A 24,367-nucleotide genomic window follows, 5' to 3' on the forward strand; every position below is an offset into this window, starting at 1 on the left:
AGATGTTTTTAATACCAGGGCTTCATCAGTGTCATTGCATGAAAAAACAGGAACATCCCAGATAGGCTAGTAATGAACAAATGACAAACAAATAGTCTACCATGGGCAAGACAGATTGATAAGTCTATATAGACCAAATGCACCCTTTCTAGAAAAGCGTGTGTAAATGAATAACAAATTACCAATAAATAAATAAATCTTTAACAGTTTTTTCCCCAGTTCCAATTCAAAACCTAATGTAGCTGTGTACTGATATGACTGGGTTGAGCTGGGACCTGGCTGGGTTTGAGCTGTGGCCTGGTGAGGCTTTGGCTAGGATGGGGTGATGTGTAGCCTATACAGACTAATACTGTGTGAAACACCTCACTCATGATCAGAGAACCGGGTGACAAAAGTAACCTTACATTCACATGTGGCGACTTGCCCCAAAAGCACTGAGACAACTTGTCCCAGTCAGAGTGACATGTGTGACATTGCTAGCTATACCACAAGTTAGCTTTAGCACAGGACTTTGGTTTAGGTATCAAAATTCCCCCTTTTTCTCCGCTAACCTGTACAAAAATATTATCACAGTTTTATGAGTTATGACATAAATAGAGCAGTTTATTTTCTTTTTCTTTTACTTTTGTGGTTGAAAAATGTTTAAACTGTTCTCAGCTGAGATTACATTGACGTATAGGCTACTGCATGTCAAGAGCTAAATGTCTTCAGAACAGTGAGCTGCACATTAGATTTGCATTTAGCTCCCTCTGGTTTTGGAGATAGCCATCCAGTGTGACAACTAACCCGGGCCTCCCTACATGATTCTGAGGGTCCATCACTCAAATGTTGATGCAGTGCAATAAAATAAGATTGCAGATGGTGCACATAAGGAAAGACACCACTTCATTGTTTTCAGAACAAATTGTACAAATTAAAATCACTTTGTCCACTGGAAGTGGAATAATTGTTCAGCAATTTGTCTTGGTGACATGGTGTAGCAACATACTGTTTTTGTAATGGAGACAGATGGTACATGACCTCACATTTAAAGTAATGGGACTGCACAGGACAAGACAATAGATACTGCATGTGTAGACCACACACATTACCATGTGTAGGTAGGCCTATATACAGTATGGCTTTCAATTACATTGTGCAATCATCAGGGCACAGCAGAGAGTCCACATGCTATCCTCTAGCGCCCTCTGCAGTAAAGAGAAAGCTGCCAAAATTCACAGATAGCAGTTTTGTACTGACTGATTGCTGCAAATAATAGTATTTTATTTTGCATTAAATTAACCATTTTTATTTTGCATTAAATTAACCATTTATCAAACTGCCAGTCCCTATTTTGGGCATGGATTTGTATTTTGGGCAAATAGTCACAAAGCTGTGACTGAGCTTGTGGACGGGCTATTTTAGTTATTCTTGAAAAAAGTTATAATATAGGGCTTAAGTGGTTAAATATAAACATCAATTCAGTTCAATTCAATTCAAGATGATTTATTGCCATGAATCAAAAACCATGAAGAATATCATCAAAGTAGATGCAAGCAAATGCATAAAGATCACACTCCAAAAACCAATGTAGAGAAATTATTACTCTACTTTTTTTGTACAATGTTACTATAAAAATCATCAAGAACCAAAGGGTAGATTAGTCAATCAATATATTCATTATTGATATAAAAATGTTAATTGTCGCTGTCCTTCAGATTATGGCTTGCTTAAACATATACTGAGCAGGTTTTAAATTGTTCCACTATTTCCTAATCACTTCAATTGCCAGATACTTCTCTTTTAAAGATGACACTTGTCAACATGCCAACATCACTTAATGTAACCACATGAACCCCATGAATGTCCTATTCTGGACATAATAAGTGAGCATTGCAAAAATAGGTGAACAAATAACCAAACTAGAAAAAGTGCTCCTCGGAGCACAGGTCTCCGCCAGGTCAGGTAGGTTATTGTGGCCTCCTGGTGGCGCTATAATAGGCCAATGTTTAAAGGGTACCATTTGTTCTTAGGCCTTGCACGGCAATCGGACACTGCATTCATGGTTTGAGGCATTTTGTGCAAAATTTCTTTTTGCTAAATTAGACCTGCTGGTGGCGCTATAACAGGCCAATGTTAAAATGGTGCCATTTGTTCCTCAACATAGTGTGAATGTACGTGCAAAGTTTGACCGCAATCGGACGGTGCGTTCATGATTTGCGGAATTTTGTTCAAAACAAGCCACTACTGCAAACTTTAGATGTCAATCTTAGCCAATGATGGAATATGAAAAATCAAACACATCCGTCTTGATCACATGACTATGGAGATCATGTGTACCGATTTGCGTGAAAATTGGATAAAATCGGAAGGAGTAATATAAAGAAATGTGTTTTACATAAGTCGTCCTCCTGGTGGCGCTATAAAAGGCAGATGGGAAAAATGCAGGGCAAAGGTTTTTCCTTGACCTCTAGGGAGTGCGCATACAAAGTTTTACACAGATCGGTGCAGTTATAGGTAAAAACATGAATGGGCCTGTTATAGCGCCACCATGAGGCTGATTTGAAAATTTTCAAGTGGTATTTCTTCCTCGGCATAGTGGAAATATGCGTGCAAAATTTCACCAAAATTGCATGCTGTGTTCATGATTTGAGGCATTTTGTTGAAAATGGAGCACTCCTGCAAACTTTGGAAGCCATTTTTAGCCAATCAGGATGGAATATGAAAAATCTGAAAGACCAGTTTTGTTTAATGACTATAGAGATACTGTGTACCGATTTGCGAGATATTTGGACAAAATCTGTAGGACTACTGTCAAAAAATATGTTTTGCACAAATCGGCCTCCTGGTGGCGCTATAAAAGGCCCATGTGAAAAATTTGGGGCAGAAGTTCGGAATTGGCATCCAGGGAGTCTGTGTGCACAGTTTCGCTGCGATCAAGCCAACGGTTGCGGAGATTAGCTGGTGACAGACGGACGGACGGACGGACGGACACACGGACACACGGACACACGGACGGACGGACGGAGGGTAAAACATACTCTCTCGCCATGCCTTTCGGCCTGGCGGAGACAAAAATGTATAAATACTAACTAACCGATCTACAAGCTCACATTGTGGGCTTCTAATTCGGCTCTTCTGGCGAAGAGATTTGATGTAGATGGAAAAAAGAAGGGAGCCAAGTAGTCCGTGAGCCAGGGGGGTTGGTCAGTACCATCTGAGGGGAATAATGCTCATAGTAATTTTTGTCAATGTCTAGAGTTAGAAAATATGTGATAGCCTTGCACCAATGGTAGCTTTATGGGTGCTATCATGCATTTTATTTTATAACACTAGGCGAAAATGACATGGGTCAATCTATGAAAACATACTATTAACCCCCCCAAAAAAATATACAAAAGGTTTTTCAATTGGTTCTGGTACGTCTAGGCATGCTTAAGAACTTACAAAAAAATCTAAGAAATTATATTTTTCGTAAAGCCATCATTTTCAAGATGGCGTCCAATATGACTGCCATGAGCTTAAATGGCTTTATAACGAAAAACATCACGGATGCACCTGGGACGTATCATCAGTGTTGTAGCCTGGGGTCATAGGATGTTCCGGGTCTCGCAACATACACCCTCACCCAGGTGACCCAGCCAGGGTTGATCAAGCCCCGACTTACGTCCCAGGTAGCTACCCACGGTCAGTCCTAAATAGGGAAAGACAGGGCCACTCAATACGCTTGTCCGAAACTACTCTGCCAGGAATGGGGGAGAGCGGAGGCTCTGGCACGTGGAGGGGCTAGGCTCTGTGGATGGCCTCCTGGCCGGGCTCCTCCTCCGTCTCACCAGGTCCAGGACCTGAGCGTTGCACCAGACTCCCCCGCTCCAAACATTTCATTCTGGTGTGATGGTGTCTTGGCCCGTGGTGGTACTGCAGGCTCCCTTGTGTCTTGCTTGAATGGTCCTCCTAAAGGCCTCACCGTGGATTTGTTGGGCTTCTTCCTCACGGAAGACACAGACTGGGGCGCCAACCCAAACTGCTCCCGGATGCCGTCTACATTCCGGCTGTCACCCGTCTCTCCGGTGGTCACCAATCTATTCCTGGTTGTCACGTAGTCTATAAATTCCTATGAGCCACTATAAATAGAATAACTATAACGAAAAACATCACATGGATGCACCTGGGACGTATCATCAGTGTTGTAGCCTGGGGTCATAGGATGTTTCGGGATGTTTTTATGATACTGTTCAACCTAGAAAGGTGGTTTTGGTGTCTAAAACTAGGTTTTAGGGTTCAAGAAATATGGCTGAATCAGTGAAATTACCATCAGTTAATTATTTATTGCCAAATCAAAGATGGTGTCCATCCCATGGTGATGTTCCATTGTACTAAATTATGTTAAAAACAACAAAATATTGCAGTTGTGTGAGGGAATCTGTGAACTTATGGTGATTCATATGGGGACCTGGGGCGGGGGGGCGTTCATAGGTGTAGAATCTATTTCTACTGTTATACTTTCTTTGGCCTATGTGCTAAAGGTCAGGTCAAGGTCTCTCTCGCACCTTATCGTCCAACCAGGTGTCCAAGCAGGCAGCAGATATGGTCACTGGTTGACATGTACAGTAGGCCCTATTCACCTCACAATTGACATGGAGCCGTTTGTTGACACCTTGCAGGTATGGAATCAGCCAGAAAAGCTCTATAATGTAATTGTGCATCCCGGTGGGATGCATGTTATACAGTCATTCTTCAGCTGCATTGCAAAACTGATGCAAGGTTCAGCACTGGAAGTGGAAATGCATGTGGTTGCAGAACATGACAGGCAAGTTCAATGGTCAGTCCTGAGTCAGCAGCACTCTTGAAGTGGTTTCTCTCAACTTGGCCAAAGACATTTGAACAGATACAGCAGTAGCCTACCTGGACACTGCGCATTTCCATCCTACTGGCTGACAGTGGGTAGACAACTTCTTCCTACACTTCACATCCACCAGTTTGAATGTGCAGGGAGACACATTGACATTAACTTCACCTTTTCTCTCATGAAGCACATGACTGAAGCACTTCTTCCATGCTGGCCATGTGCAGTGTGCTTGATATCTAACACAGTGCCTGCCGAAGATGCATGTGCTCCATGCCATAGAGGCTAAGCTAGACCTTGTCTGTCAGCACCATGATGGATTCTGGATCACTGTCTCTGCTCACCAGTCTGGGGAGCAGACTGCCATAACGATCAGGGAAGATGCTGTCATGATGCATGTGAGTGGAGTGGGCTGAAGCCTTCCCCAAAATGTGCAGAAACAGTAGAGGAAGAGTTGAAGCACTGGTGTGTCTTGGTCATAAAATATTGGGGTGTATCCTCACACACAGAAAGATCACCCACATGAGATGTCATCATGAAGAGTGAGAACATTAAGCAGAAGCCGTTGAGCATGTTGTACACCTTCAGTGCTGACGATAGATACTGCATTTAGTCATGATGAGGCAGACATCACCATGATTTCCTATATCCCTGATGCAGCCATCTCTGGAAAGGGTGTGATACACATGCTCAGTGATTTAACTGATGTTCTTGTCCTGTTGGTGTATTGGGGTGTATCAGGTGGACCTACAGTGTAAAGTACAGATGGAGCATTGTGATGGGACAGTCTTATATGTATGGCAAAGGCAAGATCAGAGCACACAACACTTTGCTGGCAGGGAACTTCCCAGGCTACCCTGATGTGCTGGGTGAGGTGGTTGCCACAAGTCAATGGCCCTTCGTCCAACACCGACCAACCGGTTGCACCACATGTGGGCTCATTTACAAGTGATGTTGTGGAAAGTGGCAGACCACCAAGCTCCACCTGACAAGTCGTTTGATGTCACACAATTTGGATGGGAGATCCAGGATATTCCTGTTCCTGTCATTGCTAAGGGTGAACCAGCACCGTCAGAGCTATGTGACATGGTGCAATATCAATGTAGGGCACAGAGAGTGAGAAGTACATCACTGATGTACTGTAACTGCTCTGGTGAAGATGGTTACTGATGATATGTTCATGCTACAGATGAGAGATGAGGAGTGATGTCAATAAGGAGGATACTTGTAAGGATGAGGTAGAACAGGATGTGGGTTGGAGAATACAGATGTAGTTGCAAAAGATACATATTTGCCGTTAGATTATATCATTTTACATTCAGGTTATTATGAATACCAGTTCTTGTGACATGTTAATGACACTTTTCACAAAACAAATTGAATGAAAGTTGTTTCCATTTGTTGTTCTCCCAGAGGTCAAATTTAACCTTGACCTGACCTTTGACATGATTGACCTGATATTAAAAAAAAACAGGAATGGATTCTACACATGAAAACCCTAAAAAAATAGGTATTACACAGAGGTATTCTAAGACAAGCGGATTACAAGTAAAAAATTGCCAGGCGTGTGTTTAGTGGCCATTTTGGATATTTTCTTACACACTTGCACTATATTCTGTTTATTGAATTTCATAATACATTTCCTTAGAATCTATGTATGTAAACATGGTTTTAAATCTTTAGGTAATTTACAAAGGAACCCTTTGTGTTCCATCTTTCATTAAAACCGAAGTACATCTTATGTCACATATAGTCACTATGTTGTCACTGCCTGTAATAGAAAAATATTCTAGATATGCTAATTTTAACAACCTTTCTGAACAATATATAGTCTGAGCTTTATCCCAACCATTTTTCAGAGAGAGAGGGTCAATAATAAGAGAGAACCATCAGTTTGAAGTAGAATGCTTCTTTCGGATTTTGAAAACTGTGTTTTGGCTTGTGGTTATAAAAGGAGTGATAACACACAGATAGCTACCACCGATGCAAGGCTATCACATTTTTCCTGGCTCTAGGGGTGTATACCTACCCAAAAATCAATATGAGAATTATTCTCCCCAGATGGTACTGATGACCCCATATTTGGGGTCCTGGCTCACGGACTAAAGGATAGTAGAGCCCTCGACCTGTCAACAAAGTAGGCTACATAGGGATTCAGTGGTTAATTGTTGGTAAGACAGAAATGTACCAATATTCCTGCATTATTAGTAAAACATTAGCTCAGCTGGTAGAGTTCTCGCCTTTGGACCTCAAGGTTATGGGTTCGATCCTGGACACCTCCAATTCAATGCATGAGTACTCGTACATGCTGAGTTGGCGGCAATTCAATTTGTGTGGTAAGTACTGGGAGCTGTTGACATTGCGCTCCACCTCAGCAGTCCATCTCCCAGGGGTCTTTCGCATTGAAATAGGGATAGATGCCTGTGTTCTCGGCTGATACCGACGATAAGCCTCTCCGACATACTTACTTATTATTATTATTATTATTATTATTATTATTATTATTATTATTTGTATTATTATTATTATTATTATTATTATTATCATCATTATCATTATTATTATTATTATTATTATTATTATTATTATTATTATCACCATCATCATGGGGGAAGGGAGGGTAGCCCTGCAAAGAAAAAGGTTGTCTGGATAATGTGTATGTGCACTGTCTGTGCATATGCGGGTACATATATTGTTTGTCTACACATTGTAAACTTGTAAACTTGTAATTGGCCACAAAAAAAAGCATCATCATCATCATTATCATCATCCCTATAAGTCACCACAAGAGAGCACTCTTTCCATCCATTTTGTGTCTTAGAAGGTTTACAAATACCTGACTCTTACTGTGGTGTACATGCTATTACTATTGTTGAAAATAAAATGTACTCTATTACAAGAGAGTAAATAATTTAGATTACTCAAACAGAAATAAAACTAGTAAAGTATTAGAAAATAGCATTCATAATTAGCATGCATCATTAAAAATAATAAAAGTCTAGAGTAGCACTAACCTATGGACAGGCAGTGTCGATAGATATACTGTGGTGTATTTTCTTAGAACCATGGTCCTCCGGAGTCCGGACCTACAGTGATTCAGGCGTGTGTGTGTGTAAGGATGTCTGGGTCTCATCAAGTGACAGAGCACTGATTCTTTAGCTGATAAGAGTCTCTCGACATTGGCACAAGACACACTGTAGTGTGTAGACTCCACTGGCCTCAGCAGCACGGCCAAGAAACCCAACACATTAACATTCAAGTGAATGTGCTCGAGTGTTTTCAAGCTACACTCTGTCTGCGGTCTGCAGTGGTATTCATTGACAAAGACATCCAGAATGTTGTAGGATGACTTTGTTTAACAAAGCTCGCCTCTGGTTTTGCTTACACTGTCTGCATGGTCCAGACAGCACTTGTGATGGATGGGATGGTTTCAGAGGACATGCAGTGGAACTCTGTGAAGTCTACCACAGCCGGTTCTCAAAATCGGGTCCGGGGACCCCCAGGGGTCCTTGAGGGGGTTCCAGGAGTGTTAATGTAGCATCAAAGATATAGGTTTCCACTTTAACCCATTGGCTATACAGCTGATCTACAAGCTCACAACGCCTCGCAATGTGACATGTGAGCTTGTAGGTCTGCTATTTTCAAAATGTTTAGAACATTTTGAAGAATTTGGAATACTTTGGAAACATTTTAACAACACAAATCTTGTATAGGGGGTCCCTGGTACAAAATATTTTTTGATCGGGGTCCGTGGCCAAACACATATGAATTTAGGGGTCCTCATTCTCCTCAACATAAAAAAGAAGTTTAAGAACCACTGGTCTACCATACACAGTTTGTAAATGTTGTGTGAGGAGAGTTGAGGGAATATTGTAATTTTTCTTTAGCATCCCCACTGGCTAAAAGCAACCTGTCTGGTTGTTTTATGGCGTGTGCAGTGGTGTGTTCCATCTAAAGTATAAATGAAACCTACGCCCATGATTATATAATTGACGTTGTACGTCCAAATAACCCAAAAGAAATGCACAAATCCCAGTACCGTCACACACCTCACACATATCAATGAGCACATACTGTACCAAATATGACTAGTCTATGTGTGTCCTAAATTACAAACACCTGGTAACAACAGATTGTCAATCCGTTCTTCACAGCAGCACTCAATAATATACAGTATGCTGCTAACTACATGCACACTCACAATCTACTCTACTGTTCCCATAGCTTTGTGATTTATACTTAGCAGTACTTTGACTGTACTCCCAAGGCGATCCTGTGGCTTTTGGGGGAGTTTTTACCATACAAGGAGAAGAGGAGTTGAGCTCGGTTTCCTGTGGGAGGGTTCTGATTTCTCTGTCTGATTCACTCCCTCTCTATTTCTCTCCCTTACCACTCAAGTCAACACGCTCCATTTCCCTCTCTCTCTCTCTCTCTTTACTCTACCTCTCAATCTATCTTTACCTCTCTCTCTCTCTCTCTCTCTCTCTCTCTCTCTCTCTCTCTCTCTCTCTCTCTCTCTCTCTCTCTCTCTCTGTCACGATTTGTCTCTCTTGCTCTGTCTGTCCCTTCTCTGTTTGTTCTTCACTGACATTGATACTTATTGTCCAAACGTCTCTTTGTGTATTATACAACCCCCACCTGAGGAGGATACTTGTTATCTTTACTTAATGGAACTGGTATATAAATAAAAACTAGAAAGTACAAAAACTAATGTTATCAAACTCACTATTCAGTATGTTAGTCACAATGTTATTTGAGCAATGTACTATAGTGATGACAGTGTGTCAGTCAGCACACATACCAAATAAGGCAGAGATCCAATACAGTTGCTACTCATGTCATGCAAGTAAGTGTGCCATGTTGTAAGCTTGAGTTCACTCACGATTGTAAAAGCTAGTAAAGTTGCTGTGGCGGCTTTTATAAACATATGCCGAAAAAGGTTAGGCCTACATTTCCTTACGCTGGTTAGAGGGGAATTGCAATTTTGCACATACCTTTGGACAGTAGATAAACCAGAGTAAACAAGTTGCGCATCTGGGTACCCATTGACATGGTTTTGGCTCTTTTCCAAGCTTAAGACCTCAGAGTCATCTACAGCAAATTGTACAGGGGCTTAGCAGGGATATTCATAACACTCCTCAGGCATAACATAAGATATGCATTTTGAGACATAGAGGTGTTTAAAATTCCAAAACTCTATGTATAGATTTTTGAAGAAACGAATCACATCTCATTATATTCTCAAAAGTTTGTCCTCAAAAACAGAATTAGTATGGTAAGTAAAGCTCTCGAGATAACATAATAACTGTATAATTAACACACAATGTGTTTTATGTTATCAGCAAACCTTTCATAAGAATAGGTAGCATTTTTCTTCAGAGATGACATGAAACTAATCAAATACCAAGACAAGACAAGACATGAACACAGTGTTAATCCATTTCAGAGGAAAGGCTCTCTAGCGATACACCTGTCATTTCTGTCATCATCGCAGGCACAACATCATGGTGTGACATAGTTGCTTCCCATGTTCCAAGTGTCTGTGGGCAAAGACAGATCGTGATGTCATTTGGTGGGGTTTACCTGCTAAATGCGTCAGTTTCCCACCACCGTGTACCAAGACAGTGACCTCTGAGAGGACAAACAAGACCTGCAGCTAGGGGTCACCATCACATAAATACTTGTAAAAACAACAACAACAAAACAAAACACATGTGCCATCAAATTGACCAATAGAACATCTAGCAATGCTTGTTAAATGCGTTGAGTATAGTTATTATCTAAAGTCATCATTGGTTGGGTTGTGGAAAGACAGTTCAATATTTTCGCTTAAAACTTGACTTTAAGGTCAACTTAATGAAGGGATGTTCTTGTGATAGGCTATGATACTTGTTGGTTCGTAGTCATGAAATTATCATTACAGATAAACCACAAATGCTTTCTAGTTTGTCTTCATGGCATAGCATGTGTCACTGTGTATATATTGCTGTATTGAGGATTGCTGTCTTTGCCATTCCTTATTCGTAGCTAAAGCTTACTGGTAAAAGCTAAGCTGCAAAACAAGCATACCCATCAGGGTTGACGTGACTATAGACACACAAACATACACCCATGTAAGTACAAACATACCACATCACTTTTTTTTTATCATTAGTGTCATGAGGACTGTGGTAGTTTATTTGATGTCCCCTTCTGTTTATTGCTCAATACGCTTGTTGCTTTTTATCGTACTGTCATATTGATTTATCTTTTTCTTTCTTTCTTTTTTGGTGAAACACTGTTTTGGGTGAAACACTGTTAGATCTTCTCTGTCTTTCCTCACAGTCTTTTATAACTTTTTGTGTAAGTGTAAGTGGGTTACAGATGAACATATAGTATCAAGAGCTTGGTCTCTCTAAAGTCTAAACTATCATACAATTTATTTCTATGCCAACCACTCTGGAAGACGAGTACAATTATACCGAATGCCATAGGAATTACAGGAAACCAATCTAAATGTAGCCAGTAGTAATTAAATAGATCTTAATTGCTGAAGAGCTGTAGTTTGTGCCTTTGTAGCTTGACTGTAAAAGCCTCAAGTAGAGGACGTGCAGTAGTCTCTTTCCCTTCATTTTCTTTGGCTGGGTCCTTTCTTTCCACACAGTTCTTTTTCATTCAGCATTAGAATGACAACTATGTCCTTTCCAAACCAACTCTGGTATTAACATCAATTTTGAACATTCCTCTGCAGCAACATCGACGCGCACACAACCGGTCCGATAGAGCAAATGGAATGTTCAGTGACTCCGATTGCAGCTCTGTTAATTGAAACAAGGTCCTTTTGGGTTTCCTGAGTTTTGGGCCTCACTCTTTACTATCTGTTATTCTTCTCTTGTTAAAAAAAAAGGAAAAAAGGAGGTGAAGAAAAAAACAATCCAAATAAGGAGATAGGCCGAATATTGCCAGAGCCGCTATACTGAGCCATTTCTCCTGAGAGCTTTTGAGAGGTTTAGATTAGACAGGGAGGGGAGGGCAAGGAGGGGAGGTAGCAGTGGTGGTGGTGGGGGGAGGGGGGGTATAGTAAGTTCTCGGGGTAGCCAGGGCGGGGATTGGCAAAAAGGGGTAGACGTCTGGAAAGGGCTGTCACTGGGGACTGGGGCCGTTTCCAAAACCTCCAGTCAAGTTGAAAGCAGCAGGAGCTGTACTGAGGGCTCAGTTTGCATCCTCTCCTCCTTTGCTCCACTCTCGTCTCTGCTTCTCTCCTCCCCTCCTGCGGCCACTGGCTTCTCCCTCTCTATCAGGACCTTTTGCCTAGGGACACTCAAAGGGAATCTCAACCGTCACCATGGAGGCCATAAAGAAGAAGATGCAGATGCTGAAGTTGGACAAGGAGAACGCCATCGACAGGGCAGAGCAGGCCGAGTCCGACAAAAAGGCAGCAGAGGATAAGTGCAAACAGGTGAGACTGTGTTGGTGGGACTGGTGGGGTTTGCAGGATGGATGGGTCCAGTCAGTGTTAAAACTGTCCTGGAAGCACTAAGAGTGTGACATTACATTAGACATGTAAACCATGTGTATATGACGTGCTGTCTGTAGTTCATATTGAATATTTTATTAGGCAGAAATGTTAAGAAACAGTTAATAGAGAAGAAGAAGTACAGTTAATAAAACTTTGTCTAAAAGGTCCGTCCAAAAAAGTCCTTGCGGTCTTGTTTCCATTGAGGTCCTTGGCATTCAATTCATAAACGTATAGTAGCACCAAACAGTTCAATATCATCACAAAAATACAGAAAAATAACACTATATGTACAGAGTTGGAAAAAACTAATGGGGGGGGATGAGAGTCAAAGCATGAGAATGCTTTACTTGTGTCGTCTACCTTCTACTTTCTAGCCCAGACTATAGATAGGAAGGAATTAATTTTTCGAATGCTCAATTTAACGGCTTAAAAGATTACAGTAATTCACTTCCACCGTAGGATAATAACATTTTGTTCTGTTTCACTTAAATGTCTCATATAGCCTACCTATCTTTTTCTATATTTTATATAACGAACCATAACATTACAATCAGTTGAGAGAGAAAGCAGAGAAACCCTCCGCCCCACCTCCCACCGGCCTCCCCCAAAAGACTAAAATGTCAAACAGCTCTCAGAGCAACAAATGATGCTACCAGAATTAACAGAGAACAGCTGAGGTTCTGTGTTCTCCTGGTGGCCAGGAGGAGGATGCCCCACAGGGACATACAAACAGAATGGCAGACTGATGGCTGCTAGAGACATCACATACTGGGAGTACACCAAAGGGATTACTGAGACATGGAAGCAACGGCACTACCAGAATACTATCTGACTAACCCAGCTGCCGCTCTGCTCCCCACGACCACTTTGGTGGTGGTGGTGAGGAGTTACAGGACCCTGGGGACGCAGCATCACTTAGCTCGACCAGAATAAGCTTCACTTCCAACTCTATAACTACCAACATTATAAATGTGATCATAGATTGATTGCTTACGAAGGGGCACGTGAGGACAGGAAACATATGACAACTGATTAGGAGAGGTACATGGAATGATGGAAATGGGGGGGCCCAGAAACATCAACATGCCCATATTTAGTTTTAAGACTTGATTATCAACTTATTCAAGTCATCTTTTTTATATTGTTCATTTAACAACAGGAGTTTATACCCAAAGTGCTTTCCAATCGAGGAACATGATAACCATAATAAATCATAATCCACAATAGCAAGACTAAGGTTTAAAACTCATTCATTTTATAAACTCATAAACATTACAAAAAATCTTAAGTTAAGAAAAACTGAATAAAACAAATGACAGAATAAGTGCTGTAAAGGGCATTCAAATACAATAAAAAACATTTAGTGGACTTGACAAAACATAAACCATGGGGCAACCTTAGACTGAGCTAAAGGTAGGTGGGTCTTTAAATTTGATTACAATTGTCAAATGTAAAATTGTAAAATTGTGGAAGGCGTTCATTCAGGAGTCCTGAGTTGGTGTTGGCTAGTCCGCACTCTCACATCGCATCATCATCAAAATTGTCAGCTGTGAGGCAATGGTAGATGACTTGATATTTCAAGGAGGTGTGTGACTGTACAGATAAAGCATGCCTCGTGGAACCACATGAGACAAGCAAATCAAGAAGTTAGAGGTGTAATAATACGCGTGAGGCGTCTAAGTCGAGGCAATTACGGCACTGTGGGAGATGGTGTCAGCAGGGCGGGGATGCCAGAGCGTGGGGAAGTTGGTGTGACACATGCAAAGCTAGGATCTACATTAGAAAGAATGGAAGGAATCCAGCCTAGGTCCCCTCATCATGACAGTTGTCACTTGCCCGACACATGCACTCACCAGCAGATCTTGACATCAAGAGCAAGTCCTTGGTGAAATCCTAGAAGATTATTGCAGAGCTTTGTAGTGTGTTTGGTGGCAAGGAGTCAAACAGTGCTACAGTAAGTGATGCTCTGCTTTGCTATTCTTGGCTCCAGTGGGGGAGTCAACCACAGAGCATGATGAGACTGCGCAGGGCACAAACTACACTACAAATGTTATAAGAAGAAAATTACCTGGGCACTTCAGAAGAGACTACCCAAATAAAATGCTGGAGCACTCGACTGGGTCTGCACGTTTTATTATTATTTTGCAGGGGTGACTGAGGTTTCAACTTGTGTCTTCCTCAGAGTCAAACACTACAGATGTTATTTGTCCTCAGTATCAATACACCCAGCAAACCAGGTAAAACATCCAGAAACAGCAAGGAGAAATCTGTGTTGGTATTTATCAAGCCCCTACTTATGGGTGTTAACCACGTCCCTCTAAGTGGCTACGGTCTGAAAGCTCTTACTACGGTAATTAACATTCCAAATCTCATTCGCTTGACAAATACCAAACCTGGCCATCCCTGACTATGAATTTCACAAATATCACAGCACCATACAGTGGCTTTTACTGAACAATGGAGATGTAGAAATGTTCCTGGTTATTCCAAAAAAATAAATGATGAATAGGTTATTGCTGGATCCTTCCTGACTTCCTCCTATTTGTTGGTTTTCTTTCCTTTAGTTCGAGGATGAGCTGCTTGCTATGCAGAAGAAGCTGAAGGGAACAGAGGATGAGTTGGACAAGTACTCTGAGGCCCTAAAGGATGCGCAGGAGAAACTGGAGTTGTCGGAGAAAAAGGCTGCAGACGTAAGTTACGCACCATAAAGCAAGCAAGAACCTGTCTGAAACAATCAATCACACTACAATCAATTAATCAGTCATACGAATTAGAAGAGTCCCGACCCACTTGGCCTTTAGTCACCTCACAGCATCATCAACCATTTCAGGGTTTGGTCATATACAATTAGCGGTCTGTTGAACCAGTTAACATTCCAAACTAAATAGTAGAACCTGTAAAGGCAAGTTCAAGCTGTACAAACAGCACATCTCTTGCCTCAGAATGGGGAGAGGAAAAGACATTGAAGTCACTCGGTTATCACAGTCACAGATGATTTTATAACCCACACTCCCACAGTGACTCACTGTTTTGGCTTGGACGCATAATATAGATTGCCTCTCTCGAATTACAGTAGATTAGCGAAAGGATTGCCCATTCAAGGCCACGTCCCTGAGATTTGTATACATTAAAGACAGACATTAGTTGCATATCCGTCTCAAACACATACTAAGTAGGGGTGGGACGATATATCGATATATCGATATATCGCGATACTTTCTCCCGCGATAAATAATCGATATCCTCCCGAAAAATATCGATATTAAAAAAAAAAAAAAAAATTTTTTTATTTTTTTTTTTTAAATAAAGTTTGTGATACGTTGTTTTTCCTACTCTGTATTTGTGTAATGATGATTTTGAACTGTTTGGTGCTATTTTATGTGTTTATGAATTGAATACAAGGACTATCGTGATATATCGTTGGTGAATTGTCATGCAATATATCGTGATATCGCAATATATCGATATTTTCAGATATCGTGATATATCGTTGGTGAAATTTCATGCAATATATCGTGATATCGCAATATATCGGCATTTTCAGATATCGTGATATATATTGTTATCGTGGGCCTAATATCGTGATACATATCGTATCGTGAGGTACCCATATCGTCCCACCCCTAATACTAAGAACTACTTAGGGGTAAAGTCCATGTTACAGGCCTCCATTTTTGAATCTGCTCTAAGCTATTACACCCGAACTGGTAGAACACAATCCAAACTTTCTCTCTAAGGACTGATTTGAAGAAGAAGAAAACAACCTCAATCAAATGCTGATCCTTTAGCGATGACTGACTCTCTTCACATGTATTCATTTATTGCTAATTACCATTGATTCATACAGTGGTCTGTAACAGAGCTATTTCTCAAGCTTGGCTACCCTGTAGCCACCCAGGAATCTTTGGAATGCAGCTTAAGCAAACAGAGAACCCATACTCCAGTGTCTTATGAAATCAATGCTCTGGGCTTTTTCCTGTGGGGATATCGCAGACATTCTCCCCTTGTATGGCCTTAAGTTACAGCATGTAGCTACACAATAGGTCGTGATGTGCTTTTATGAGGTACGTACCACTGGATGTGATTGATGTACTGGCAATAACCGTCACATCAGATGATCACATTTATATTGCTCAGCCTCAGACGCAACTATGTCTGTTCAAACTGGTTCAGGCATTATTCTTGCCCTCTGCAACAAATAGTTTGTGGCATACTCATTTTCCTGTGAGAGCTGGGCGAGACAGGAAGGGCAGTGGGGCGGTTTGAGTAAATATTTCACCACTCTAGTCTTATTTATCTATCAGTAAAGAGTTAGTCAGATAGTAGCTGATCTGGCCTGGTTGAGTTCATTCAACTAATGATAAACAGATAAACATGCATTTTAATACTATTAAAGGCCTTTTTTAAATTGCGCTCACGTCACGTGTTTGTGAAACATGACCTAAATATCTTTGTGTCAAATGAAAGCAAGCCAGCGTTGTATCGCTGAAAGATAAGGGCTCTGATGTCAAAGGTCAGTTTACAACCATGTCTGACACAGATAACCTAAACCATCTGCTCGCAAACTCTTTACCCTATGTGACGTCGAATCCCAATGTTCTTATGACTTATTAATATGTGTGATCAAAACACAATCAAATCTAATCACAATCATGATATATACAGAATACATTACAGATAGGTGTTGGAGGTAGTAAAAAGCACACTAGTGAACAGATCTACATAATAGATCTTAGAAGGGGTCAGTAGAGAGAATGTGTCGCCACCCAATGGCTGCAGGTCATGCCTGCAACCAAATCAATTTACATTCCAAGATGAAACTTAAGAGCCCTTGTTAGAGAGGTTAGAGATCCAAGTCCTTTGTGAGTGTGTGAGCCTCCTATGAAGTAAACCTCTGGACGGCCTTTCTTTCATTTTGTAGAAGTGGGTGTAGTTAGTATATGAGTCTCTGTTTTGCACTGACTTGTCTGGGCACATACTTGGCACACACACACACACACACACACACACACACACACACACACACACACACACACACACACTAGTCACACACACACACACGCGTGTGTGTGTGTGTGTGTGTGTGTGTGTGTGTGTGTGTGTGTGTGTGTGTGTGTGTGTGTGTGTGTGTGTAGTAAAGTGTGTGTGACACACACACACAAACTAATCAGTGCATAAAAAATGCAGACCAAGCAACACTTTAACGCATGCCATATAAGTCCACAATGGCAGAGTCAAATCCTTCCTCACACACCTCTTTTGTGAAAAAAAAAAAAAAAAAAGCCTAGGAGCTTCAGCCTCCTTCCTCCCACCGTCACTATGATGTCATCTAGAGACGAGCTTCTTCCCAGGATTGGAGGATCTGACCATAAATTTCCTGGAAACTCCCGACCCCTTTATCTGCACTTCCTTGAATTCCTCCCTAACGAAGTTTTGCGTCTAATGAAACAGTAGTAGGACAACTTTTTTTCTTTAGCAACTCGCTCATCAACTGTTAGATTCATTTAGATCGGGTGGGATTTATCCTTAAAAAGAACCCGAATCGGCTTCGAAGGGGCCGGGGTTTGCCTTTTCTTGTCGCATTCTTTTTTTTTAAACTACTTGTAAAAGAGAAAGAAGAAGCAAATCGTTGGATAATGGAAGCGGTTAAGAAGAAGATCCAAGCCCTTCAGCAACAGGCGGATGATGCAGAGGATCGAGCGCTGGTCATACAAAGAGATCTGGACACGGAACGAGAATCACGCGAAAGAGTGAGATGCAGTTTCCTCATTAAGAACTTAAAGATCTCCCGCGAGTTACATGTGAAAAATGAAGTTATGATGAAAATAATGGCTAAAAGTCTGGGCAGGTACTGTGGTCTAGCGCCCCCGGGGAGTGTCACTTACTTTGAAAAAGGCCGATCTACAAGCTCACTGCAGTGGTGTAAACTGTAAAGTAACCAAGTGCATGTACTCAAGTACTGTACTTAAGTACAATGTTGAGGTATTTTTTGTTTTACTTTACTGGAGTATTTACTGTACTTTTACTTCTACTCTCAAAGGCAAACATTGTACGTTTTACTCCACTACAATTATTTGAAAACTTGAGTTAGTTACTTTGTAGATTTGGACCACTTCATCTTTATATAGGACATTTCAACCTTTTGAAAATAGCAGATCTACAAGCTCACGGTGCAACGCATTGTGAGCTTGTAGATCTGCTATTTTCAAAAGATTTTTATACATTGAAAACTTGTGAAACGGGACATTCTGCATAATGAGTACTTTCTACTTTTGGTACTTTTAAGTACATTTTGATACCAATACTTTTCGTACTTTTACGTAAGAAAAAGTAAATGTTTAATTCCAGACTTTTACTTGTAACTGAGTATTTCTTCATTGCAGTATTGAAACTTTTACTCTAGTGAAACAATGTGAGTACTTTTTCCACCACTGCATCAAGGCATCGCATTTGCCACTCGCTGTGAGCTTGTAGATCGGCTATTTTCTGCGAGCGACACGGTCGGTACGACGAAGCATAAACTCGAATATCCTGGTCAGGGCGCGTCAGCCTCGCCTAGGCTACTTTTTACGCCAATGTCTTCTAAGGTCGTCATATCGGACATCGAAAGTAAAACAAACAAGTCTTTAGAGTGCGAATAGATGTCTTATAGATGATCCCGTTCAAAGTGTGTTTGTGTGATAAAATAACTAGGCGTCGCCTTTGTCAAGTAGGCTGCTAAACCTTTATGGATATTAAACATTGTGAACAATGAATGGGGGTTTGAGAGAGAGGAGCAACTCTCCTCCTGCTCCCACCCTGGTAGTCAACACAGGAAGAGACCTGATCTGTGTTATCAGTCCCACAGGAAACAGGCTGAAAAGTAACAAGCTGTTACTCTACAACACACAGCCACTATGTTGACATTACATTAGGATGGTGGTACTACTTGATCACGGTTGAGTTCCGTGTTAAAAAGGTCAGCTACTATTTGCCATCTTTAGTGAAATGTCAAAAAAGACTCAAGAGAGTAAAGATGATCAAATACACACAGTCAGCTGCTCAAATACACACAGTCAGCTGCTTTTCTATAGTTAATATCCTCTAGAGTCTAGACCAGTGCTTCTCAAAGTGGGGTCCAAGGACCCTCGGGGTACCTTGAGGGGGTTCCAAATGGACCCTTCGACCTTGCAGGTCTGTAACTCTGAGAGTGTACAAAATGGAACCAAATGGCCCTGCACGGGTCCATTTAATTTCATTGGACTCGCTGTTCGTGTTATGGGGATTCTTGAAATAAAACATTTTGAGACATAATTTACACCCAAAAGCTTAATCATAAAACAATGCTTACCCTGATGCCAAATTTTGACAGTAAATAGACCAAAGTAAGGATTGTGTGTGACTGTGTCTGTTTTCAACAGTAATGGCAGGTTGCCCCAAAAGCTCGTTCAACTTTTTCAGGATTGCTGGTTAACCTCTGACCTCTCTTTGTGCCCCCCCTCCCCCCCAGGCTGAGGGCGATGTGGCAGGTCTGAACCGTAGGATCCAGCTGGTAGAGGAGGAGTTGGACCGAGCCCAGGAGAGACTGGCTACAGCACTGCAGAAACTGGAGGAGGCGGAGAAGGCGGCAGATGAGAGTGAGAGGTTAGAACCAACACTACTGGCATTACTACGCAGTAATAGAACACAAACTGGACCGTTCATACAAGTGGGAGTTCTGGGAAAAACTACCTTTTGGTTTCACTACTGTGGAATTATGAACAGACTTAAGATCTCACAATGAAACAAGAATGAGCCCTGCTGCTGGTCTTGTGTCCTATCACCTCTGTCCGCTCTGTTCCTTACTTGGCTTCCATTCTAGCCTCAAATGAGGAAAAAAATATATAATTCAACACATCAACCCTGAGCTACCTAATTTCGGCATGGCATAGGAAAAATCAAGTAAAAATTCTGGAATGCGTCACAATGTGTTGAGTTTGTAGAGCTTGTAGATCTGCTATTTATGATTTGTTTTATATAGAGGGCTTAAGTGGTTCGGGGATTGGACTGCCCATTTGTCTCTTGAAAAACCTAATCTCATTCTTTGGTGTTGCCAGAGCATATATTGTATAATGGTGTTTTGCCCTGTGGGAGGGGGCAAGGGTTATATATGATGAGGATGTCATCCTATGAGGTCATCACTTTTTGCACCTGGGGCCTTCTAGATAGAGCACAAACTGCCTTAAGCACCAGTCTAATTTATGCTTCATCAAAAAGGGTCATTCAACATTATTTTCAACTGAAAATATTTTTTTCACTGAAGCATATTTTTTTGTTTTTGTTTTTCCACATTCTAGAGAACATTCTTTATTTATATGATTCTTCAACCGTAGCCATGACCTGAAATCAAACTTAGCCTTGAGGGTGGCTTTATATTAAAACTAAATGTAAGAGATAATGTCTCACTGTGCGTATGTTGTTCCCCTTCAGAGGCATGAAGGTGATTGAGAACAGGGCAATGAGAGATGAAGAGAAGATGGAGATCCAGGAGATGCAACTGAAAGAAGCCAAACACATCGCTGAGGAGGCTGACCGCAAATACGAGGAGGTAAACACAAGAAGTTTCTTATTTTAGTCACTTCATAAAGGAGCGAAAAAGTGATGTCTTGAAGTTTTACATCTTCTGTTGTTCAACAATGACATTTTTGCTTGTTTTTCCAATTCAGGTTGCCCGCAAACTGGTCATCCTGGAGGGTGAGCTGGAGAGAGCAGAGGAGAGGGCCGAAATATCAGAACTGTAAGGATGTGTGTGTGTGTGTGTGTGTGTGTGAGTGCGATAATCATCCAATATGTGTGTTTTTATCTGTCTGTATTAACAACTAAAAGGGGCACTTTGCCAACTTTTGACATCAGAATCTTGTCATGGTGGAGTATTACATAGCATGTGGAAAACCGTTGACTGCGCCTCTTCAGCGGGTGGCAAAAAGTTACCCTGGTTGGAGCCAAGTGGTTAGTGCACGTACCTGATGGGCTCAATTGCCTGACAGCGAGTCCCTGGTTTGATTCCCAGCCGGCTGGCTGGACCATTTGCTATGTCACTCCCCTACTCTGTGTTTTCTGTATTTTCCACACTTTTAATTACTTGTCACATGCTATGTAATACTCCATTATGCCCAAATGTGGTTAAGTGCCCCTTAATTTGAGGTGTTTTGAAATATTAAGTATGTATATATTTCCCTTGGTCATGAGGCATTCTAAACTGTCATAACATCATCATAATATACCATGCATGCCATATTCATAAGACATTATAGTGTCTTTTTTACATGGCCTTTATTAAATAGTAATAGTTACAGTATCTTGCTAGAGTGTAGGTAATCGGCACCTCACAGCAGCTGGAATGAGTACATATTGATGCTTTCACTGTCTAGACCAAGTGCAGTAAAATGTCCCTTTGATGACACAGACAGACAATGACAAATCGCCTTAAGGCCTTGCCTTGCGATAGTATTTCATTTAAAGTCTACTCCCTGTCAGTCATACTTTGACTGGGAGACCTACTCTCTTAGTCATACATTGTGCAACAGAATTTAAACCCATTCAGCCTCAGTAAATGCTCATTTTGACATAATTCTTAAATCATGCAGAAAATGTGGCGATATGGAGGAGGAGCTGAAGAATGTCACCAACAACCTCAAGTCTCTAGAGGCTCAGTCTGACAAGGTGAGCCAGCAGCATTTCCTTCATCAGAGGTGCAAAAAACACATGTGATAATGTATGAAATCTTTGATCATCATACAAAGCAAACATACAAATATACAATAAACATATCTTTGGAATAATTCACTGGCAAGAAGAACCACACTACCAATCAATATGCGTTTAAGGATTTTATTGAAGATGCCGAAGTTGTTGCGTTTGGGAAGCTTCAAAGGGGGCCAGCCATAGCTCCCGGGCACGACAAACCCCCACAGCAAAGAGTAGAGAGAAAAAGAAATGGGGAGTGTAGCAGAGTGGATGGGAGTTGTGCAGAATGCGATATCGAAGAGATGGGGAAGAGGGTTAGGTGAACGGAAGCGACTTGACTGGAGGTGGCTTGATTGCAGGTGTGGTCCTGCTCCGATCTTAAACTTCTGCTAGGAGCTCCATTAATAATTAAGCATTTTTCTTTTCTTAAAAAGTATCTTCCGTTAATGTAACTTATCTCAGTCTGGTATCACTTACCATAAAGCGTAATAAAAGTTGACAATACAGATTTATGTATGGTTAGAAATGTGGGTAAGCTGTGTGACAAACTCATTTTATTGTGTGGTTTTCTCTCTGGTGCTCTCTGGTGTATACGTTCTGAGGCATTCTTTTGCATATTCTAATGCATAATAGATTGTTATTGGAAATAATTTTATTCAATAACCTCTGTCTCTGTAGTACTCTACGAAAGAAGACAAATATGAAGAGGAGATCAAGGTGCTGAACGACAGACTCAAAGAGGCAAGTTCATGTCTTTCCTGATTGTGTTTTAAGTGGAATGCAGTCTTTACAATGCACGTCCTGTCTGTGCAGTAGACGAGTTCAGTAGATGAGTTAACATGTGTCTTTCCATAGGCTGAGACCCGCGCCGAGTTTGCGGAACGGACAGTCGCTAAACTGGAAAAGACCATTGATGACCTAGAAGGTACGCTTAATTGATTTCTTTCAAGATAACATTCCCCCCTCTCATTCCTGTGGTGATCTGCCATATTTCTCTTTTGAACTTTAACTTTTCCAAACTTTTAGTATTCTTAACTTTCTTTCCATCTCCCTCTCTCCATTGTTTCCCTGTCACTTCTACTTCTACTTCTACTTTCTCCTCTGACCCTGCTCCACCTGCCTGCTCTCTGCCCTGCAGATGAATGTTACACTCAGAAGCTGAAATTCAAGGCTATCAGCGAGGAGCTGGATCATGCCCTCAATGATATGAACACCTTGTAAAGTGTATGAAATCTGCTGGCTTTTTGATTCTTCCTCCTGTGTGTCTCCCTGCCTTGTCTGGAAACAATTTCACTCTTTGTTTCTTCCCTGTTTACTTTTCTTTCATCTTTCTGTCAATATGAAGCTTCAATAAAGATCTTTCTAATCTATCTTACTTGGTTTCAGTCCTTTGAATTTGGTGTACCTTTTCTGTTTTCTTTTCGTGTTATTTGGCTCAAATCTTACGTTGGTTGTAACCAAATTGTAAAATTAAAGCCAATTTTTGTAGCATGCATTACATAATTGGCAATGAAAATGCAATGCAAAATGAATGCAATAAATACAGTGCACTCATATTTTGTAAACGCATTTTCATTAATGTTCAATTTAATAGCCAATTTAATTTGTCAAGTATGGATATTTATTTGTTATCTAATGTCAGGCATTGTTGTGTTTTAAATCTCGACACTTTATTTCAGTGAACCTCACAAGTGCAAAAGACGAGAACCTGGAAATGCACCAAGTCCTGGACCAAACACTCCAAGAGCTGGGTAGCTTGTGAAAATATCAGGAAGAGTAAAAAAGGGGAAGAACCAATGGCCCATGGTTATTTAAAGTGATAATTGTTGTTTAAAATATTTTCATTTTCAACATTCCGTACATTCTTTGTAACCAGGTCCCCATGCTTATTTTTGGCTGTGAAAATGTACCCACCACCTTTTTTATATTTATGTTTTTATAATGTTTTGGGGCCCATTACCAATACGTGAAATTCAATGTTGGTGCTGTAAATTGTGTTGTAGACAAAAAATAAAATAAAGCTGATCATGGAACAATTGATGCATTGTGTGCGCATGAGTGTGTTTATGCAAGTACGTGCAGTTTGAGTATACATCTGTGTGAGGCGAGCTAAATAAAATGATCATTCTGTGTGTAGTAGTGTACTCCAGTGGTTCTCAACCTCTGGGTCGGGACCCCTAGGGAGGTCGCACATGATTTTGGGGGGTCTCCAGATGACAATCTGGGGACAAGTGAGAATTTTAGGACTTTTAAGACCTTTTTAATAATACCTAAAAAGAATTACTGCATCAAAAGTGATCAACAAACTATACTATAAGAAATGGTCAAACATCAAATTC

The 24,367-nt window shown here is 41.0% G+C and overlaps 1 protein-coding gene across 5 annotated transcripts in view; it reads left to right on the forward strand.

Moving 5' to 3' along the window:
* Positions 1-24,068, forward strand: part of tpm4b (tropomyosin 4b) — a 115,547-nt gene extending 91,479 nt beyond the window's left edge. Inside the window, exons 1-9 of one of the 5 annotated variants that reach the window (XM_080438993.1) lie at positions 11,942-12,263; positions 14,888-15,013; positions 19,813-19,946; positions 20,772-20,889; positions 21,008-21,078; positions 21,929-22,004; positions 22,707-22,769; positions 22,884-22,953; positions 23,167-23,398. In XM_080438993.1, the coding sequence (XP_080295119.1) occupies positions 12,150-12,263; positions 14,888-15,013; positions 19,813-19,946; positions 20,772-20,889; positions 21,008-21,078; positions 21,929-22,004; positions 22,707-22,769; positions 22,884-22,953; positions 23,167-23,249 (855 nt within the window). In that variant the 5' untranslated portion in view covers positions 11,942-12,149 and the 3' untranslated portion in view covers positions 23,250-23,398. Of the gene's footprint in view, positions 1-11,941; positions 12,264-14,887; positions 15,014-17,613; positions 18,074-19,812; positions 19,947-20,771; positions 20,890-21,007; positions 21,079-21,928; positions 22,005-22,706; positions 22,770-22,883; positions 22,954-23,166; positions 23,399-23,707 lie in introns of those variants that run through there. The other 4 variants (XM_080438992.1, XM_080438996.1, XM_080438995.1 and 1 more) reach the window with 4 other exon arrangements.
* Positions 24,069-24,367: the final 299 nt, after the last annotated feature.

The sequence above is a fragment of the Gymnoscopelus braueri genome, assembly GCF_963280865.1.
Source record: "Gymnoscopelus braueri genome assembly, chromosome: 10".
NCBI lineage: Eukaryota > Metazoa > Chordata > Actinopteri > Myctophiformes > Myctophidae > Gymnoscopelus > Gymnoscopelus braueri.